The 20,419-nt window shown below is 45.0% G+C and overlaps 1 protein-coding gene across 4 annotated transcripts in view; it reads left to right on the top strand.

Annotated features, from left to right (window-relative positions):
- LOC135512413 (KH domain-containing RNA-binding protein QKI-like) overlaps positions 1 to 20,419 on the top strand; it is a 110,690-nt gene that overhangs the window by 25,687 nt on the left and 64,584 nt on the right. For all 4 annotated transcript variants that reach the window (XM_064934428.1, XM_064934426.1, XM_064934427.1 and 1 more), the window contains exon 2: positions 10,286 to 10,428. In XM_064934428.1, the coding sequence (XP_064790500.1) occupies positions 10,286 to 10,428 (143 nt within the window). The remainder of the gene's footprint in view (positions 1 to 10,285; positions 10,429 to 20,419) is intronic.

Below are 20,419 nucleotides of genomic sequence, written 5' to 3'. Positions count from 1 at the left end.
AACAGCAGGTCTGGGACAGGTAGCACATCCGGTGAACAGGTCAGGGTTCCATAGCCGCAGGCAGAACATTTGAAACTGGAGCAGCAGCACGGCCAGGTAGACTGGGGACAGCAAGGAGTCATCACGCCAGGTAGTCTTGAGGCATGGTCCTAGGGCTCAGGTCCTCCGAGAGAGAGAGAGAGAGAAAGAGAGAAAGAATGAAAGAAAGAAAGAAAGAAAGAGAGAATTAGAGAGAGCATACTTAAATTCACACAAGACACCGGATAAGACAGGAGAAGTACTCCAGATATAACAGACTGACCCTAGCCCACCGACACAAACTACTGCAGCATAAATACTGGAGGCTGAGACAGGAGGGGTCAGGAGACACTGTGGCCCCATCTGATGATACCCCCGGACAGGGCCAAACAGGCAGGATATAACCCCACCCACTTTGCCAAAGCACAGCCCTCATACCACTAGAGGAATATCTTCAACCACCAACTTACCATCCTGAGACAAGGCCTAGTATAGCCCACAAAGATCTCCGCCACGGCACAACCGGGGGGGGGGTCAGGTGTGCGTAAGGAAAGTTCCAGAGGGATCCGTGACAATACCCATTCATTTACACTCATGCAAACACATTCTACAGTACCTTATACATACAGTGCATTCGGAAAGTGTCCAGACCCCTTGACTTATTCCACATTTTGTTACGTTACAGCCTTATTCTGAAATTAATACCCCAATACCCCATAATGACCAAGCGAAAACAGGTTTATAGAAATGTTTGCAAATGTATTACAAATAAAAAACACTTACCTTATTTACGTAAGTATTCTGACCCTTTGCTATGAGACTTGAAATTTAGCTCAGGTGCATCCTTTTTCCATTGATCATCCTTGATGTTTCTTTAACTTGATTGGAGTCCACCTGTGGTAAATTCAATTGATTGGACATGATTTGGAAAGGCACACACCTGTCTATATAGGATCTCACAGTGCATGACAGTGCATGTCAAAGCCATGAGGTCGAAGGTATTGTCCGTAGACCTCCGAGACAGGATTATATCGAGGCACAGATCTGGGGAAGGGTACCAAAACATTTCTGCAGCATTGAAGGTCCCCAAGAACACAGTGGCCTCCATCATTCTTACATGGACTAATAAGGACTAATAAGGCGGTGGGCTCTGATTGTACAAGGATATAATGTACAGATCGCTTATGTGAAGGGCTCGGCAAATGTGGTTGCTGACGCTCTATCACGGGTTTACTAACTGGGGATGCGTTGGCTTTTGTTATTGCAAAAACTAGTTTTGCAATTTTTGTGGTGGGCGTGTTACGTTCCCCAGTTTGTGTTGTAGTTTGTGTATTTGTTTCAGGAAATGGCTTCCTGAAATCCCTCAAGCAGCTGATTGGTCGACTCCATGGCTAATTGGAGAGCTGAACCCGCCCCCTCGTCAAGACACAGCTGTCTCCAGTTACACATTCATTCTGAAGCTATATAAGAGCCAGTGTTCTGTTCAGGAGGTTTTGATTGCTGGGAGGTCATTGCAGAGAGATTGAATGTGATAGAGAATCATTGCTGAGAGAGAATCATTGCTGAGAGAGAATCATTGCTGAGAGAGGAGGCTGATGCTGTGGATAATTTACTATGTTAGTTGTTGGTAGCAGTTGGTATGTTCAGTGAGTTTGTTGCTCAGATAGAGCTTATTTGATGTCCTTTGTTTCTTAGTTTGAGAAATTATTTGTTCTCCTGTTTCATTTGTTCCCAGGGGGGAATTGGAAGGCACCTAGGGAGTGCTTAGGCAAGAGGCCCGCGGGCATACATATACCCGTAGCATATTCACTGTCTAGGCACAATAGGTAAGACCTGGGCGGACCACCCCCTGTATTTTGGTTAGGGCACCAGGTGGTGCTAAATTAGGTAAGTATTGGTTCGGCAGGTAAGATAGGAGAGGGGGGGCTTTGAGATTTACTTTCTTTGCTTTGGTTCCGTCCAGCCCCTTTTCCCCATATTACCGTGTAAAGGAATAAAGTCCTTGTAAACGGTACCACATTCTGTCTGTTGTCATCCTTACTCGCACCTACAGTCCATACCTTTTTCACTTCACGGAGAGTTGAGTTGTAGCAGGGTGTTGCGTTCCCTCTTCATAGAGGCGTGCGTAACATGGACGATGTTTGGAACCACAAAGACTTTTCCTAGAGCTGACCGTCCAGCCAAACTGAGCAATCAGGGGAGAAGGGCCTTGGTCAAGGAGGGGACCAAGAACCTGATGGTCACTCTGAGTTCCTTTGTGGAGATGGGAGAACCTTCCAGAAGGACAACCATCTCTGCAACACTCCACAAATCAGGCCTTTATGGTTGAATGGTCACTCCTCAGTAAAAGGTACCTGACAGCCTTCTTGGAGTTTGACAAAGGGCACCTTGACTCTCAGACCATGAGAAACAAGATCTTCTGGTCTGATACATTCTTATGTAAATGTGATATTTCAGTTCTTTTTCTTCTTCTTCCACTTACAACATTTTCTAAAAACCTATTTTTGCTTTGTCATTATGGGGCATTGTGTAGATTGATGAAAGAAAAAAGAAACGATTGAATACAAAATGTGGAATAAGTCAAGGGCTCTGAATACTTTCCGAATGCACTGTGCGTATTGCATATAACGGTACACAAGCTGACCTGGAATAATTGTCTGAGCTCCTGCCCTAATCACAGTACAGTGTATCACACAGGAACCAGCCTTGCTATTTTACTGTAGATATTGTGTGTGTGGTGTGTGTGTGCGTGCGTGCTTGTGTATCCATCTCTGTGTGTGTGCAGGCGCTGCTGTCTGTGATTAGGCAGCAGGGTGGATGATGAGATCTGTCAGCCCTGTCTCCCTGATCAGACCATGCACGGCAGTCGTCTGCACCAGCGTACAGGCACTTTCAGGAATACTCCACTGGGTCTGCTACTAGACTCTGCTAGCTCCACCACTCTGCCACACTGAGCTAATTGAAGTGGGTATGTGCCAGAGCAGGCAGTGCAGAGTAAGCATCCCCCCCTCCTTTCTCTTCCTCCTTCCTCCTCCTCCTCCTCTTCTCTTCTTCGTGATAGGGATTTCTGCTGCTCGAGTCTCCCTGCTCATTTTCGGAGCGTGTGACGGCAGAATAGGAGCGAGGGATTTCAGGAGGCTTCTCATTAGGGCACAGCTGGTTTGCGCCCAGCGTGCCCCATAGTCCACAGTGGCAGTGGGATATGAGCTGCTGCCCGCTGTTAGGGAATCTAAATATGGCACCTCGTCCCCCAATGAAACAGACCCCCAAGATTTATCCCCCCCTCTGAGATGGCTTCATCACATACAACTTGTGTTGGATTGATTTAGCTGCAATCAGACCTCTGTAGGTGGACACAAAGCAGGTACACTGTAGAGAGAGAGAGGGAGGGAGCGAAGGGTGGGAAGGAGGAGAATTATTATTCTGCAGAAAGCACAGCTCCAGATGGCATCTCTGTTTGAGCGCCCCCTCCCGACTGAACCTTCAGTCTCGATGTGGTCGCCACTCACAGAGCCCCGTAATTACAACGCAGAAGAGGTGTCGGGCGATACTTTCTCTGTCTCTGTCTGTATCTCGTTTTTTCTCTGTCTCTCTCTCTGTCTGTATCTCGTTTTCTCTCTGCCTGTATCTCGTTTTCTCTCTGCCTGTATCTCGTTTTCTCTCTGTCTTTATCTCATTTTCTCTCTGCCTGTATCTCATTTTCTCTCTGTCTCTCTTTGCCTGTATCTCGTTTTCTCTCTGTCTGTATCTCGTTTTCTCTGTCTGTATCTCGTTTTCTCTCTGTCTCTCTTTGCCTGTATCTCGTTTTCTCTCTGTCTGTATCTCGTTTTCTCTGTCTGTATCTCATTTTCTCTCTGCCTGTATCTCATTTTCTCTCTGCCTGTATCTCGTTTTCTCTCTGTCTCTCTCTGCATGTATCTCATTTTCTCTCTGTCTGTCTGTATCTCGTTTTCTCTCTCTCTCTCTCTGCCTAAATGTCGTTTTCTCTCTGCCTGTATCTCGTTTTCTCTCTGCCTGTATCTCGTTTTCTCTCTGCCTGTATCTCGTTTGCTCTCTGCCTGTATCTCGTTTGCTCTCTGTCTGTATCTCGTTTGCTCTCTGCCTGTATCTCATTTTCTCTCTGCCTGTATCTCGTTTTCTCTCTGTCTCTCTCTGCATGTATCTCATTTTCTCTCTGTCTGTCTGTATCTCGTTTTCTCTCTCTCTCTCTCTGCCTAAATGTCGTTTTCTCTCTGCCTGTATCTCGTTTTCTCTCTGCCTGTATCTCGTTTTCTCTCTGCCTGTATCTCGTTTGCTCTCTGCCTGTATCTCGTTTGCTCTCTGCCTGTATCTCGTTTTCTCTCTGCCTGTATCTCGTTTTCTCTCTGCCTGTATCTCGTTTGCTCTCTGCCTGTATCTCGTTTGCTCTCTGCCTGTATCTCGTTTTCTCTCTGTCTGTATCTCGTTTTCTCTGTCTGTATCTCATTTTCTCTCTCCCTGTATCTCATTTTCTCTCTGCCTGTATCTCATTTTCTCTCTGCCTGTATCTCGTTTCCTCTGCCTGTATCTCGTTTTCTCTCTGTCTCTCTCGTTTTCTCTGTCTGTATCTCGTTTTCTCTCTGCCTGTATCTCGTTTCTCTGTCTCTCTCTCGTTTTCTCCGTCTCTCTCTCGTTTTCTCTGTCTGTATCTCGTTTTCTCTCTGTCTGTATCTCGTTTTCTCTGTCTGTATCTCGTTTTCTCTGCCTGTATCTCGTTTTCTCTCTGCCTGTATCTCGTTTTCTCTCTCTGTATCTCATTTTCTCTCTGCCTGTATCTCATTTTCTCTCTGCCTGTATCTCATTTTCTCTGCCTGTATCTCGTTTTCTCTCTGTCTCTCTCTGCCTGTATCTCATTTTCTCTCTCTGTATCTCGTTTTCTGTCTGTCTCTCTCTGCCTGTATCTCGTTTTCTCTCTGTCTGTATCTCGTTTTCTCTCTGTCTCTCTCTCTATCTGTATCTTGTTTTGTCTCTGTCTGTATCTTGTTTTCTCTCTGTCTGTATCTCGTTTTCTCTCTGTCTCTCTCTCTGCTTGTATCTCGTTTTCTCTCTGTCTCTCTCTGTCTGTATCTCGTTTTCTCTCTGTCTCTCTCTCTATCTGTATCTCGTTTTCTCTCTGTCTCTCTCTCTATCTGTATCTTGTTTTGTCTCTGTCTGTATCTTGTTTTCTCTCTGTCTGTATCTCGTTTTCTCTCTGTCTCTCTCTCTGCCTGTATCCCGTTTTCTCTCTGTCTCTCTCTCTGCCTGTATCCCGTTTTCTCTCTGTCTCTCTCTGCCTGTATCCCGTTTTCTCTCTGTCTCTCTCTGTCTGTATCTCATTTTCTCTCTGTCTCTCTCTGTCTGTATCTCATTTTCTCTCTGTCTCTCTTTGCCTGTATCTCGTTTTCTCTCTGTCTGTATCTTGTTTTCTCTCTGTCTGTATCTCGTTTTCTCTCTGTCTCTCTCTCTGCCTGAATCCCGTTTTCTCTCTCTCTCTCTCTCTGCCTGTATCCCGTTTTCTCTCTGTCTCTCTCTGCCTGTATCCCGTTTTCTCTCTGTCTCTCTCTGTCTGTATCTCATTTTCTCTCTGTCTCTCTTTGCCTGTATCTCGTTTTCTCTCTGTCTGTATCTCATTTTCTCTCTGTCTGTATCTCGTTTTCTCTCTGTCTGTATCTCATTTTCTCTCTGTCTGTATCTCGTTTTCTTTCTGTCTCTCTCTCTGCCTGTATCTCGTTTTCTCTCTGTCTGTATCTCGTTTTCTCTCTGTCTCAGTGTCTCGCTCTTTCTTTTGCTGCCTTTTTTCTCTTTTCTGTATACACATCTTCCTCTCACTTGTTTTTTTGTGTCTTTTTTGTCTTTATTTTCCTTTCTCCATGTCTCTGTTTTATCTCCTGTGTGTGTGTGTGTGGACAGAGATATCACATCGTATCAACCTTGTGAAGAACGCGACCTGTGTAGGGCGCCAGCTGATTACAGACGCACGCACGCACACACACACACACACACACACACACACACACACACACACACACACACACACACACACACACTGCATCTGATAAACTGATCTCACATACTGGGGATCAGCTGAGAAGCCTCACGTAGTGTCAGTTAAAGCACGGTAAACTCACCAGCTGCTTTTTCAGTAATCGGATCAATCTCCTGGTACAAGTTGGCGTGTGTCCTCCAGGCTGCTAATTGAACAGAGGCATTCGCAGCTGTTGATGTTTCAGTTTGACGTTCACCAGGTCCCTTTTATTTATTTATTTATTTATTTATTATTTTGCTTTATTCTGTTTATTGAACGAGCAACTGTTTAGGGTGTTTGATGCGGTGAGATGGTTAAGGGTTTGTGGATGAAAGCTTGTGCCTGTGAGAGTCATTTGTTCTGAGGCTATAGGCTAATGGTTTGTGATGTTCAGGAAAGCTGAGGCTGATTGCTGCCGATATATGTGGCAGATGGTGTTCAATTGGAGGGTAAATTCATCTGGGTGTATTGATTCAGAGTACGGTTACTCAGCTTACATCTCGCTCTCTCTCAGGATCACTAAGATGTGCATCGCAAAAGTCCTCATATCCTTGTCAGATTGGCACAGTTCCTTAATAGAGACAATGTAATGTTACCTTCTTGAACTAAATGTATATTTGTCTGTGTGTGTGGGTGTGGGTGTGTCTGTGAGTGTGGGCTAAAGTGTGTCTGTGGGTGTGAGCTAAAGTGTGTGTGTGGGTGTGAGCTAAAGTGTGTGTGTGGGTGTGAGCTAAAGTGTGTGTGTGTGTCCCCATAGGCAGGTGGCAGCGTTGTGTGCTCAGGAGTGCAGCAGGAGTTGCCCTTCAGGCAATAGCAGGAAATTGATTGAATTCAGAGGGGTTTAGAAAGCTGACAAATCACACAAAAAAAACTGTTTTAAAACGCTGTAATAACGCTGTCCATAAATCAACAGTGACAGTTTAATCATCCTCAGGACTGTGGCCTAGTCTGACCACTGGACAACACTCAGGAACTGGCCAAAAGAAAGTACAACCAAACATACACACACAATTCATTCACACCGATGTATGTCTCATAAATCAAGACATTCCTAGCATCAACAAACATCTGCTCACGGTCAAATATTATTCTGACAATTTAATTTAATTACCCAGCATGCTTTTTATAAGATCACATCGTTCCCCTCAAATCATCCATTAAATGAACTTAGAAATATTTTGTCCCTACATTTCCCCATCCACTTGCATTAGCTGGGGTTGACTTCTTATACAGCCCCAAGCTCTATTTCATCTGAGAGCTTGAAACAGCAGTGTTGTGTGGCGTCCATGGTAGGGAGAAAATAAAAGCTGAAAGGGAGCCAATGCATCGCCTTTCTGCATGTTTCAGCCCTTACCCCCCCCCCCCTCCATCTCATGTGTTTTAAAGGCAGTAGTGGCATACCAGAGGCTGGGTTGGAGAAAAACATGATTGTTATCTATGTACATAACAGACAAGCCCTATCCGGTGTGCCATTTCACATGTAGGACTAAGCTATGTGTATAAGTACGCCGGATGATTTACTAAGATCATTTGGTTTGGAATACCCCCAGGCTTCGTCCCAAGGCCCCTTGGATTTGAAATTCTTTGCAATGCTCTAAAGTTGGTTTCCTTTCCCTCTTTAACAAAATGTCTGGACAATACCCCCTAAACACCACAACACATCTAAATGAGCTTTCTTTCTTTTAGGTATCTATATGGTACTGTTACTCCCACATGTTGCGGTGACTTGTTGTGTGTGACATCTCCCAAAAAATGAAGCCACACCAATAATTGCAACAATACCAACAGCAGCCATTCCACGAGAGCATTCATGAGACCTGGAATACAGATGATTCCGAGTCAATACCACTTGCTTGAGCCAGGGCTTTGTCTGACATGGTGTAGAGTAGAGAAGGGTTTCAGAGTTGTGCATTCGTGTACATTATAGCCATTAACAGACACTCTTGTCCCTTAATTCAGAGGGACGAACAGTCGGTGTTGTACAATTAACTCCTCTGGCTCCTATTGAAGGAAGTTTTCTCTGAGGGTTGTTTTCTCCCACGGTGCTAAGCTTTGCCCTTTCCAAAAATCACCTTCCATCACAATAGGCTCGGGGGGGGGGGGTGTGTATCTATGTGAAGAAACCAATAAGCCATGGATGTTGTGAGCGTATCGGTGTATCTATGTGAAGAAAGCATGGCAATATGGCAGGCAGCCATCTCCATTGTAATTCCATCTCTCCCTCCTCCTTGGTTTGCCCCTGAGAATTGCATCAGAGGATTCATCTGTAATAGAATTAGCCCGTGTGTGTGCCGCAGCAGCAGCTGGGGATGGGTATAGTTCATGTCTTTTATGAAACAAACAGAGTTGGTCATTTTAATTATCCTTTCCATCTTATTATAAAGCTCTCTCTTTCTCTCTCTCTTTCTCTCTCTCTCTTGCACTCTCTCTCTTTTCTCTCTCTCTTGCACTCTCTCCATATCTCTCTTCTCTCTCCCTATTTATCCTCTCTTTCTCTCTTTGTCTCGACCTATCTTTTTACCTTCTGTCTCTCTCATTCCTCCACTCTCCCTCTCTCCTTTTTCTCCTTGGGGATAATATCCGTTCGTTTAAGAAATGGAGAGTTATTACCCCCTTCATGAAATGACAGAATGGTTCTAAAGTCATCGACTGTGATTATCTGTCCTCCACCTCCCTGCTTCTCCTTTGCGGCGCACACAGACCAGGTGAATGACACATAGCTTCCACTGTTTGTTCAGATGTGCCTATTTTTCTCCTTTTTTTTTCACAGTCTCTCTCTTTCTCCCTCTTTTTAATTGCTCAGTTTCTCCCTGCCTCTGTCTATCTGTTTGACTGTCTGTCTGTGTCTCTCTATTTCTCTCTCTCTCTCTCTCTCTACGTCTCTCTCTCTCTCTCTCTCGCTTCTCCCCTCTCTGTCAGCAGTACTACAGTATTGACTTTCTGGCATATTTTTTTTTTGCCACAGAGAGTTCTGAAACGAGGCCCACAGGCCCAGCAGTTAGACTTGTTTATTGAGGTCATGCCAGAGGTTACATGACTCCCCAGTCTGCTGTCTATTGTGAGTTTCGGTATTGCTCTGTAGCTTTCAAGTAAGCTTCTCAAATTGCTGTATATGTCGTTTTTTTATTCCTTAAACGTGTGTGTGTGTGTGTGTGTGTGTGTGTGTGTGTGTGTGTGTGTGTGTGTGTGTGTGTGTGTGTGCCATAGACACCTAATTCCTTAAACGTGTGTGTGTGTGTGCCATACACACATTTAAGGAAATGGGTGTCTATGTGCATTAGACACCCATTTCCTTAAACGTGTGTGTATTGTTGGATTAACTGATGTGGTGAATTGAAATATGTCTGTGTGAGATTGCATACATATATTTATTTTCAGTAATAGGGGTCCAATTGGCAGGCTTGATAGTTGACAGCTTTGATGACTTGGTATGCATTGTTTTGTTGTTGTTTACATGCTTTTCTTGAATGATTCCACACTCATTGTAGATGGATGATGGTGAAAAGAGATACTCAATAATCACTTTGGAAATCTAAGTCATTTCATACTATTTAGAGACGAAAGCCAGCCAGTGATGTTGCAATCATACGTGCATTTTAAACCCGTTTGTGGCCAGCTGTCTTCCTGCAACAGTGTGTTCTTTCAGGCAGACGATCGCAGATGTGTTGTTTATGCGTGTTTGCCCATAGTCTTCTCATCATAATGTCCTTTAATCTGTGACCAGAGGTGTGTAGGTGAGAGCAGATGTGGTAAGATCTTATGTCTGTAGACCAGTTGGAGATGGCTATGGGAGGTTGGCTATGGGAGGTTGGCTATAATAGGTGCTTGTCCCTATACCTCTCATACGGATGTCCTAAAACACTTGATTCTTCAACTGCTGTGTAGGGAATATATTTCCTTGCTGCCACAGATGACGTAGTTGTATGAGCGAGTCTATGCCACAGATGATGTAGTTGTATGAGCGGGTCTATGCCACAGATGATGTAGTTGTATGAGCGGGTCTATGCCACAGATGATGTAGTTGAATGAGCGGGTCTATGCCACAGATGATGTAGTTGTATGAGCGGGTCTATGCCACAGATGATGTAGTTGTATGAGCGGGTCTATGGCCCCGTTTTGGTCCTTCTTTGTTATGGTGTGACTGGTATCCTTACCAATCTGCGTGACTACAACGGTGTTGTACAGTACCCACTTTGTTCTGACTATCATCTGACTGACGTGTTTGCTTCTCCTCCTGTCCACCAGAGATCAGCCGTGTACGGAAGGACATGTACAACGACACGCTAAACGGCAGCACAGAGAAGCGGAGCAGTGAGCTCCCAGACGCAGTGGGCCCCATGGTGCAGCTCCAGGAGAAACTATTTGTGCCTGTGAAAGAGTACCCCGATGTGAGTACAATCTTTTTTTCTGATTACGCACAAACACACATACGAAGATACTCACACACGGGTTATCTCCGCACTGCTGCTAGCAGGGAAATACACACACACACACACACACACGCACAGGCACACCTGAAGGATGACCACAAGTCTACGATGAAAAATGTATGTTTGCGTCAAGGCACTTTCCCTAGATGAATATGAATAATATAACTGTGGGTAAACTGGGTGTGGCCTCATTCAGTGTCAGCCTTATTGGATTACCAAGTTCTTACAGGTCCTGGTCATCTACTGTCCTCTGCGTTAGAGGGTGGGCCCAATGTCATGGTTATTGATTGGGTTAAGAGTTATGGATGCAGTGGGATTCTGACTGGGCACCGTGTAAACCCCAGGGGGGCGGCTACTGTTATTGGACGGATCTGTCCACATGTGAAGAATAGTCCCCACGTTGAACCTACCTCAACCGTGTGCGTATGTTCTAACTCGCACCTGAAACTATCCGCCTCGTAGTTAACAAATCTTTTAAGCAATCACCCTCAGATCCTGCTCGCCTAAGCCTGGCCCAGGGGGAGCGAGCCGAGCTCCGAGCTGATTGATCCCAATTAACTTGTTCTTCTGAGAGGCTGATTCTTGCGTGGGCAGCATTAATGGAGTTGAGTCATTGGAGGTTTAAAATCACAGCTCCAGTCCGGATTCATCGACTGTATTTCTGCTGAGGTTTTAAGGCTTTTCAAAGGTTGTTTATGCCACAGTTTTTCACCTGGGGGAAAACAGTAGTAGTTAAGTCAGTGTACACAGACCACCCACGATACAGACTGCCTCCTACTGACCACCTACAGGACAAAAACTGGTTGAATCAACGTTGTTTCCACTTCATTTCAACCCCCCAACAAATTCAACGTGATGACAAAGAATCAATGAGGAAAACGGATTGTATTTGCAAAAGTTATAAATGTAAGGTAATTTTCTCTGTTTTTCACCCAACGTTTAACCTAAATCCAACGACATGGTGATTTGTTGGTTGATTTCACGATGAATTCCCGTTAGTTGAATTCCGGATAGTTGAATTCCCATTAGTTGACAACTCAACCAAACAAGATGTTGACGTCTGCTCTTCTAGTCTCCGGTAAAGGACAGCAGCAGCAGAGGGTGTCGATGCAGGTTGTCCTTGCTGCTCTGAAGGACCGGGAGGATCATTATTACTGAGGATGGGTTCATTAGGAACACTGAGAGATTATATGAGAGGGCTTCAAATAGCCCCCAGCTGAGAGTGCTGGAGCCGTGTGTGTGTGTGTGTGTGCGTGTGCGTGTGCGTGTGTGTGTGCGTGTGCGGGTATGTGTGTGTGTGTGTGTGTGTGTTTTGCATACATGCTTATCATTACTGATAATTATCATTACTGACAATAAGAGTTGATAGAGTTTGTGACCGGGAGGATCAGTTAAAATGGCGCCGAAGAGGATGGCTGACGTTTTACATGCTCCCAACCAACTGTGCTATTTTGTTCGTTTTTTTGTGTTGTTTGTAACTTATTTTTTAACTTATTTTGTACATAATATTGCTGCTACCATCTCTTATGACCGAAAATAACTTCTGGACATCAGAACAGCGATTACTCACCTCGAACTGGAAGAAGCTTTTTCCTTTGACAAGTCCAGTGTCTTCACTGACATTTTCAACCTCTCCCTGACCAAGTCTGTAATACCTACATGTTTCAAGCAGACCACCATAGTCCCTGTGCCCAAGGAAGTGAAGGTAACCTTTATTATTATCACCCTGTAGCACTCACGTCAGTAGCCATGAAGTGCTTTGAAAGGCTGGTCATGGCTCATGAACACCATTATCCCAGAAACCCTAGACCCACTCCAATTTGCATACCACCTCAACAGATCCACAGATGACACAATCTCAATCGCTCTCGACACTGCCCTTTCCCACCTGGGCAAAAGGAAGACCTATGTGAGAATGCTGTTCATTGACTACAGCTCAGCGTTCAACACCATAATGCCCACAAAGATCATCACTAAGTTCAGGGCCTTGGGACTAAACACCTCCCTCTGCAACTGGATCCTGGACTTCCTGGCGTGCCTCCCCCAGGTGGTAAGGGTAGGCAAAAACACGTCTCCCATACCGATCCTCAACACTGGGGCCCCCCAGGGGTGTGTACTTAGTCCCCCCTGTACTCCCTGTTCACCCACGACTGCGTGGCCAAACACGACTCCAACACCATCATTAAGTTTGCGGACGACACAACAGTGGTAGGCCTGATCACCAACAACGATGAGACAGCCTATAGGGCGGAGGTCAGAGACCTGGCAGTGTGGTGCCAGGACAACAACCTCTACCTCAATGTGAACAAGACAAAGGTGCTGATCGTGGACTACAGGAAAAGGCGGGCAAACAGGCCCCCATTAACATCGAAGGGGCTTTAGTGGAGCGGGTCAAGAGTTTCAAGTTCCTTGATGTCCACATCACCAACACACCTATCATGGTCCAAACACACCAAGACAGTCGTGAAGAGGGCACAACAAAACCTTTTCCCCATCGGGAGACTGAAAAGATTTGGCATGGGTCCCCAGATCCTCAAAATGTTCTCCAGCTGCATATCCTGACCGGTTGCATCACCGCCTGATATGGCAACTGCTCGGCATCTGACCATAAGGTACTACAGAGGGTCATCACTGCGGCTAAGCTTCCTGCCATCCAGGACCTATATACAGTGGGGCAAAAAAGTATTTAGTCAGCCACCAATTGTGCAAGTTCTCCCACTTAAAAAGATGAGTGAGGCCTGTAATTTTCATCATAGGTACACTTCAACTATAACAGACAAAATGAGAGAGAAAAAATTTCAGAAAATCACATTGTGGGATTTTTAATGAATTTATTTGTAAATTATGGTGGAAAATAAGTATTTGGTCACCTACAAACAAGCAAGATTTCTGGCACTCACAGGCCTGTATCTTCTTTAAGAGAGTCCTCTGTCCTCCACTCGTTACCTGTATTAATGGCACCTGTTTGAACTTGTTATCAGTATAAAAGACACCTGTCCACAAACTCAAACAGTCACACTCCAAACTCCACTATGTTCAAGACCAAAGAGCTGTCAAAGGACACCAGAAACAAAATTGTAGACCTGCACCAGGCTGGGACGACTGAATCTGCAATAGGTAAGCAGCTTGGTTTGAAGAAATCAACTGTGGGAGCAGGAAATGGAAGACATACAAGACCACTGATAATCTCCCTCGATCTGGGGCTCCACGCAAGATCTCACCCCTTGGGGTCAAAATGATCACAAGAACGGTGAGCAAAAATCCCAGAATCACACGGGGGGGCCTAGTGAATGACCTGCAGAGAGCTGGGACCAAAGTAACAAAGCCTACCATCAGTAACACACTACGCCGCCAGGGACTCAAATCCTGCAGTGCCAGACATGTCCCCCTGCTTAAGCCAGTCCAGGCCCGTCTGAAGTTTGCTAGAGAGCATTTGGATGATCCAGAAGAAGATTGGGAGAATGTCAGATGGGCCAAAATAGGCCAAAATATAACTTTTTGGTAAAATCTCAACTCGTCGTGTTTGGAGGACAAAGAATGCTGAGTTGCATCCAAAGAACACCATACCTACTGTGAAGCATGGGGGTGGAAACATCATGCTTTGGGGCTGTTTTTCTGCAAAGGGACCAAGACGACTGATCTGTGTAAAGGAAAGAATGAATTGGGCCATGTATCGTGAGATTTTGAGTGAAAACCTCCTTCCATCAGCAAGGGCATTGAAGACGAAACGTGGCTGGGTCTTTCAGCATGACAATGATCCCAAACACACCGCCCGGGCAACGAAGGAGTGGCTTCGTAAGAAGCATTTCAAGGTCCTGGAGTGGCCTAGCCAGTCTCCAGATCTCAACGCCATAGAAAATCTTTGGAGGGAGTTGAAAGTCCGTGTTGCCCAGCAACAGCCCCAAAACATCACTGCTCTAGAGGAGATCTGCATGGAGGAATGGGCCAAAATACCAGCACAGTGTGTGAAAACCTTGTGAAGACTTACAGAAAACGTTTGACCTCTGTCATTGCCAACAAAGTGTATATAACAAAATATTGAGATAAACTTTTGTTATTGACCAAATACTTATTTTCCACCATAATTTGAAAATAAATTCATTAAAAATCCTACAATGGGATTTTCTGGATTTTTTTTTCCTTCTCATTTTGTCTGTCATAGTTGAAATGTACCTGTGATGAAAATTACAGGCCTCTCTCATCTTTTTAAGTGGGATAACTTGCACAATTGGTGGCTGACTAAATACTTTTTTGCCCCACTGTAATAGGCGCTGTCAGAGGACAGCCCATAAAATTGTCAGACTCCAGTCACCCAAGTCATAGACTGTTTTCTCTGCTACGGCACGACAAGCGGTACCGGAGCGCCAGGTCTCGGACCAAAAGGCTCCTCAACAGCTTCTATCCCCAAGCCATAAGACTGCTAAACAATTAATCAAATGGCCACCAGACTATTTACATTGACACCCCCTCCTCCATTTGTTTTATACACTGCTGCTACTCACTGTTTATTATCTATGCATAGTCACTTCACCCCTACCTACATGTACAAATTACCTTGACTAACCTGCACCACTGCACACTGCATATGTGGGAACTCCTTCAAGACTATTGGAAAAGCATTCCAGGTGAAGCTGGTTGAGAGAATGCCAAGAGTGCAAAGCTGTCAAGGCAAAGGGTGGCTATTTGAAGAATCTTAAATATAAAATATATTTTGATTTGTTTCACACTTGTTTTGGTTACTACATTATTTCATATGTGTTATTTCATAGTTTTGATGTCTTCACTATTATTCTATAATGTAGAAAATAGTATAAATAAAGAAAAAACAGTGAATGAGTAGGTGTTCTAAAACTTTTGACCGGTGGTGTATATTTTCTTAATTACAGATGGCAGTTGTCATGACAGCCCAGTAAGATGGAGTCGTAGCTTTATTTCTGCAGTACCAAGGCAGAGCAGCAGATATGCCACATCACTTCACAGTCTTTAAAAACAGCCATTTTCAACAAACTAGACGAGACAATAAAAATCTAAGTAATGAAAAAGTTAAAATAATACTTTTCATTGTTGTCGCCCCCCCTCCCTTTTTGTACACTGCTGCTACTTGCTGTTTATTATCTATGTATAGACACTTCACCCCCACCTACATGTACAAATTACCTCGACTAACCTGTACCCCCTCACACTGACTCGGTACTGGTACCCCCTGTACAGTGAGGGAAAAAAGTATTTGATCCCCTGCTGATTTTGTACATTTGCCCACTGACAAAGAATTGATCACTCTATCATTTTAATGGTAGGTTTATTTGAACAGTGAAAGACAGAATAACAACAAAAAAATCCAGAAAAATGCATGTCAAAAATGTTATAAATTGATTTGCATTTTAATGAGGGAAATAAGTATTTGACCCCCTCTCAAACAGAAAGATTTCTGGCCCCCAGGTGTCTTTTATACAGGTATCGAGCTGAGATTAGGAGCACACTCTTAATGGGAGTGCTCCTAATCTCAGTTTGTTACCTGTATAAAAGACACCTGTCCACAGAAGCAATCAATCAATCAGATTCCAAACTCCACCCTGGCCAAGACCAAAGAGCTCTCCAAGGATGTCAGGGACAAGATTGTAGACCTACACAAGGCTGGAATGTCACCTTCTCACCAAGCAGCTTGGTGAGAAGGTGACAACAGTTGGTGCGATTATTCGCAGATGGAAGAAACACAAAAAAACTGTCAATCTCCCTCGGCCTGGGGCTCCATGCAAGATCTCACCTCATGGAGTTACAATAATCATGAGAACGGTGAGAAATCAGCCCAGAACTACACGGGAGGATCTTGTCAATGATCTCAAGGTAGCTGGGACCATAGTCACCAAGAAACCAATAGGTAACACACTGCACCGTGAAGGACTGAAATCCTGCAGCGCCTGCAAGGTCCCCCTGCTCAAGAAAGCACATATACATGCCCGTCTGAAGTTTGCCAATGAACATCTGAATGATTCAGAGGACAACTGGGTGAAAGTGTTGTGGTCAGATGAGACCAAAATGGAGCTCTTTGGTATCAACTCAACTCGCCGTGTTTGGAGGAGGAGGAATGCTGCCTGTGACCCCAAGAACACCATCCCCACCATCAAACATGGAGGTGGAAACATTATGCTTTGGGGGTGTTTTTCTGCTAAGGGGACAAGACAACTTCACCGCATCAAAGGGACGATGGACAGGGCCATGTACCGTCAAATCTTGGGTGAGAACCTCCTTCCCTCAGCCAGGACCCCCATGTAGGAAACCATTCACTTAAAACTCAGCTCTATGGCTCTTCATGGAACTGCTTCTGAAGCACTCCAATTCTAGCACCAGGTGGCGTGCGAGGGTGGGGGTAGAGAGGGATGGTGCGTGCGTAAATGTAGGGGAGGGGGTTACTGAGGGATACCCAATACCTCCACCTGGGGGGGTGATGGTTAAGGGCAGGCATGGGGTGCTACCTGGTGAGGGAGGAGGGTTAGAGGGAGTAATGGTGGGGTTTAAGGAGGGAGTGGAAGTGTCACAATCAAGGATAGGGTGGGAGAGGTGTTGATGTTTGTATTTATTATGGATCCCCATCTACTCTTCCTGGGGTCCAGCAAAATTAAGGCAATTATACATTTTAAAGACAAATTAAAATTACAATACATTCATAACAGATTTCACAACATAGTAAGTGTGTGTGCTTGATTTGAGGGAACCTACCACTGTGTGGGTGGGCGAGTTGATGATGAATGTGTGTGTGAGATGAGTTGGAGGAATTGGGGCAGGGGAGTCATGGCCTGGTCTGTCTGATAAAGAGAGAAGACATTCTCTCGGGTCTCACCCTCATCACAGGGACAGGAGAGCAGCGGCACGGAAATGAATTTCCCCCTTCAAACTCCTCGCAGCACTGCTGCCACTGTTTTGGCAGCCCACACCCATTCCAATTTGCTGAACAATGTTATTAGGCAATGAAAGACAGGAATCCAGAAGGGCATTGCCTCACACTGAGTTTTTGTTTTTGTTTGGGTATTTCTCTCTCTCTCTCTCTGTGTGTGTGTGTGTGTGTGTGTGTGTGTGTGTGTGTGTGTGTGTGTGTGTGTGTGTGTGTGTGTGTGTGTGTGTGTGTGTGTGTGTGTGTGTGTGTGTGTGTGTGTGTGTGTGTGTGTGTGTGTGTGTGTGTGTGTGTGTGTGTGTGTGTGTGAGAGAGCATGCGCACGTGTGTGTGAGAAAGAGAGGGTGTGTGTGTTGAAAAAGAGAGGGTGTGTGTGTTGAAAAAGAGAGGGTGTGTGTGTTGAAAAAGAGAGGGTGTGTGTGTTGAAAAAAAGAGGGTGTGTGTGTTGAAAAAAGAGGGTGTGTGTGTTGAAAAAGAGTGTGTGTGTGTTGAAAAAGAAAGGGGGAATAGTGTGGTTAACGTATTGTTTTCTAGTGGACTATAAATACATTTCAGGAGTTTGTGGGGACAAAGCTTTTAATTGTGCTCAATACAACAGTGTGAGTTTGAGGGAGAGGGACAGGCAGTGGAAATGAGCTGTTGTCATCAATCATTTGGCTGCTGCGTGTCCTTTTCTGGGTCATGCTCGTCCACAGCAGAGATGAGAGAGAGAGAGACCATCACTGATTTATTAATCATTAGAAGCATGTGTGGCTGGATTCATTCTCCCACAGTCCTCTCATTTGGCCTTGGCCATCCTTCACACACCTCAAGGAGGGATAGAGACTGGGGGAAGAGAGAGGGTGGGGGAAGAGAGAGGGTGGGGGAAGAGACAGGGAGGGAGAGGGAAGAGACAGGGAGGGAGAGACAGGAAGGGGGAAGAGACAGGAAGGGAGGGGGAAGAGACAGGGAGGGAGGGAGGAAGAGACAGACAGAGAGGGAAGAGTGGAGATAGGCAATTTGGAAGTGTGTGTGTGTGCGTGCGTGCATATGCGCATGTGCTATGTATGTAGTGTGTCTCCCTCTCTCTCCCTATTTGAAGAATAAGCACTCTAGCAGAGAGACAGCATTAGTGGATGTAATTTATCCATCACTCCAGGTGTCTTACTTTTAATTGAGTGACGCAGAGAGACCCAAACTGGACTGGGACTGTAGATTGAGCAGCTGCTTTTTCCAGTGTTTTTTGTGTGGGGGTGGGCGTGGGCGTGTGTTGTCCCTGCGTAGGTGGTTTATGTGTGTGTGTGTTTGTCCGCACACTTGTTTGTGTGTGAGAGACAGAGGGCTGGGAGGAGTGACCTTGACTTTAAGAGGTCAGTCCTCCCTCCCATCCATGCTGCGTGAGGTCCACTTGAGGTGCAGAGAAGATTGAGAAGTGAGTAAAGGGGTGAGAGAGGAAGAGGGGGGGCTGTCTGTGATTAGGTGAACTATGCCGTATAAATTAGCCCCCTCATTATTGTGATGATAAGAAACCAAGCTAGACGCAGGGGAGATAGGAAGGTGCCAGCAACACAGGCGTTGTGGGTCACAAGCATGGCTAATGAAGGTTAATTAGGGTTCATTAGAACATTAGGACTGCTCAGCTGACACACAGCATCATCATCCGGGAGGGGATGAGGCTCACCTCATTCTGTCATCCAACACACACTGCTCAAACGGATGACGAAATGCCAATAGGGCATTCTACTAAATCTATGGTTATGGGGAGGAAAATCCTTCGCTTATGAAGAGTCAGTTAGAAGATTCGGTAACACTTCATTTGGATAGTTCCATGTACAGTGAGGGCCAAAAGTATTTGGACAGTGACAAATGTTTTGTTGTTTTTGGTTCTGTACTCCAGTTCTTTGGATCTGAAATGGTACAATGACTATGAGGTTAAAGTGCAGACTGTCAGCTTTAATTTCAGGGTATTTTCATCCATATCAGGTGAACCGTTTAGAAATTACAGCAGTTTTTGTACATAGTCCCCCCATTTTATGGGACCGAAAGTATTTGGACAAATTCACTTATGTGTATTAAAGTAGTAAAAGTAGTGTTTTGTCCCATACTCCAAGCACACAATGACTATATCAAGTGTGTAACTCTACACACTTGTTGGATGCATTTGCAGTTTGTTTTGGTTGTGTTTCAGATTATTTTCTGCCCAATAGAAATGAATGGTAAATCATGTAGTGTCATTTTGGAATCACTTTTATTGTAAATAAGAACAGAATATGTTTCTGAACACCTCTACATTAATCTGGATGCTACCATGATTACAGGTAATCATGGATGAATCGTGAATAACGATGAGTGAGTAAGTTAGAGACACAAAGATCAAACCCACAAGACATGCTAACCTCTCACCATTACAATAACAGGGGAGGTGAGCATTTTTGGGAGGATATGATATTTATGCCCTTGCAACTTTCTCATTGAATGTTTTGATAATTTAACTGCAGATAATCGCCAAGAAGCAGCCTTCCAGTATGCAAATGGAGGAGCCAAAAGAACGGCTCGCTCATCGATGCGATTCGGTTTCCGTTCACCTAAAATATCTGTTCAAAAAGAGCCGTTTGCCCGTCACTAGGCGACACTGACGAGTCACTTTCAAGGGAAAGGGGGACACAACTGAATCCATTCATGTGAAGATATGTTTTCAGCGTTTAACCCAACCCCTCTGAATCCGAGAGCTGCGGGGGGCTGCCATAATCGACGTCCAGGTCATCGGCGCCCGGGGAGCAGTTCTTGTTGGGGTTAACTTCTCCTGGAGCGCTACCGTGGGCATATAACTACGTTGCATGTTTTATGGATCGCAAAGGCATATAGGAGATTGACTTTATTCCGGTCAGTTCGACACCTTTTATACACTAGCCAACGCAAGCTGTCAATCAAAGAACAGCAAAATAGCCTATACGCCCTGAGACTGTGACTGACTGTAGGCCTACGAAACAGGCAAAATAAAAGAATAATTCACAATGAAGTGGATTTCATGGGGCGTGTAAATTCACTCACAGGAGACGATGAAGCATCATGCAGCCAACC

This window comes from Oncorhynchus masou, chromosome 24, assembly GCF_036934945.1.
Source record: "Oncorhynchus masou masou isolate Uvic2021 chromosome 24, UVic_Omas_1.1, whole genome shotgun sequence".
Lineage (NCBI taxonomy): Eukaryota > Metazoa > Chordata > Actinopteri > Salmoniformes > Salmonidae > Oncorhynchus > Oncorhynchus masou.
Note: the sequence above shows the minus strand (reverse complement) of the source record. Positions and strands in the feature narration are given on the sequence as shown.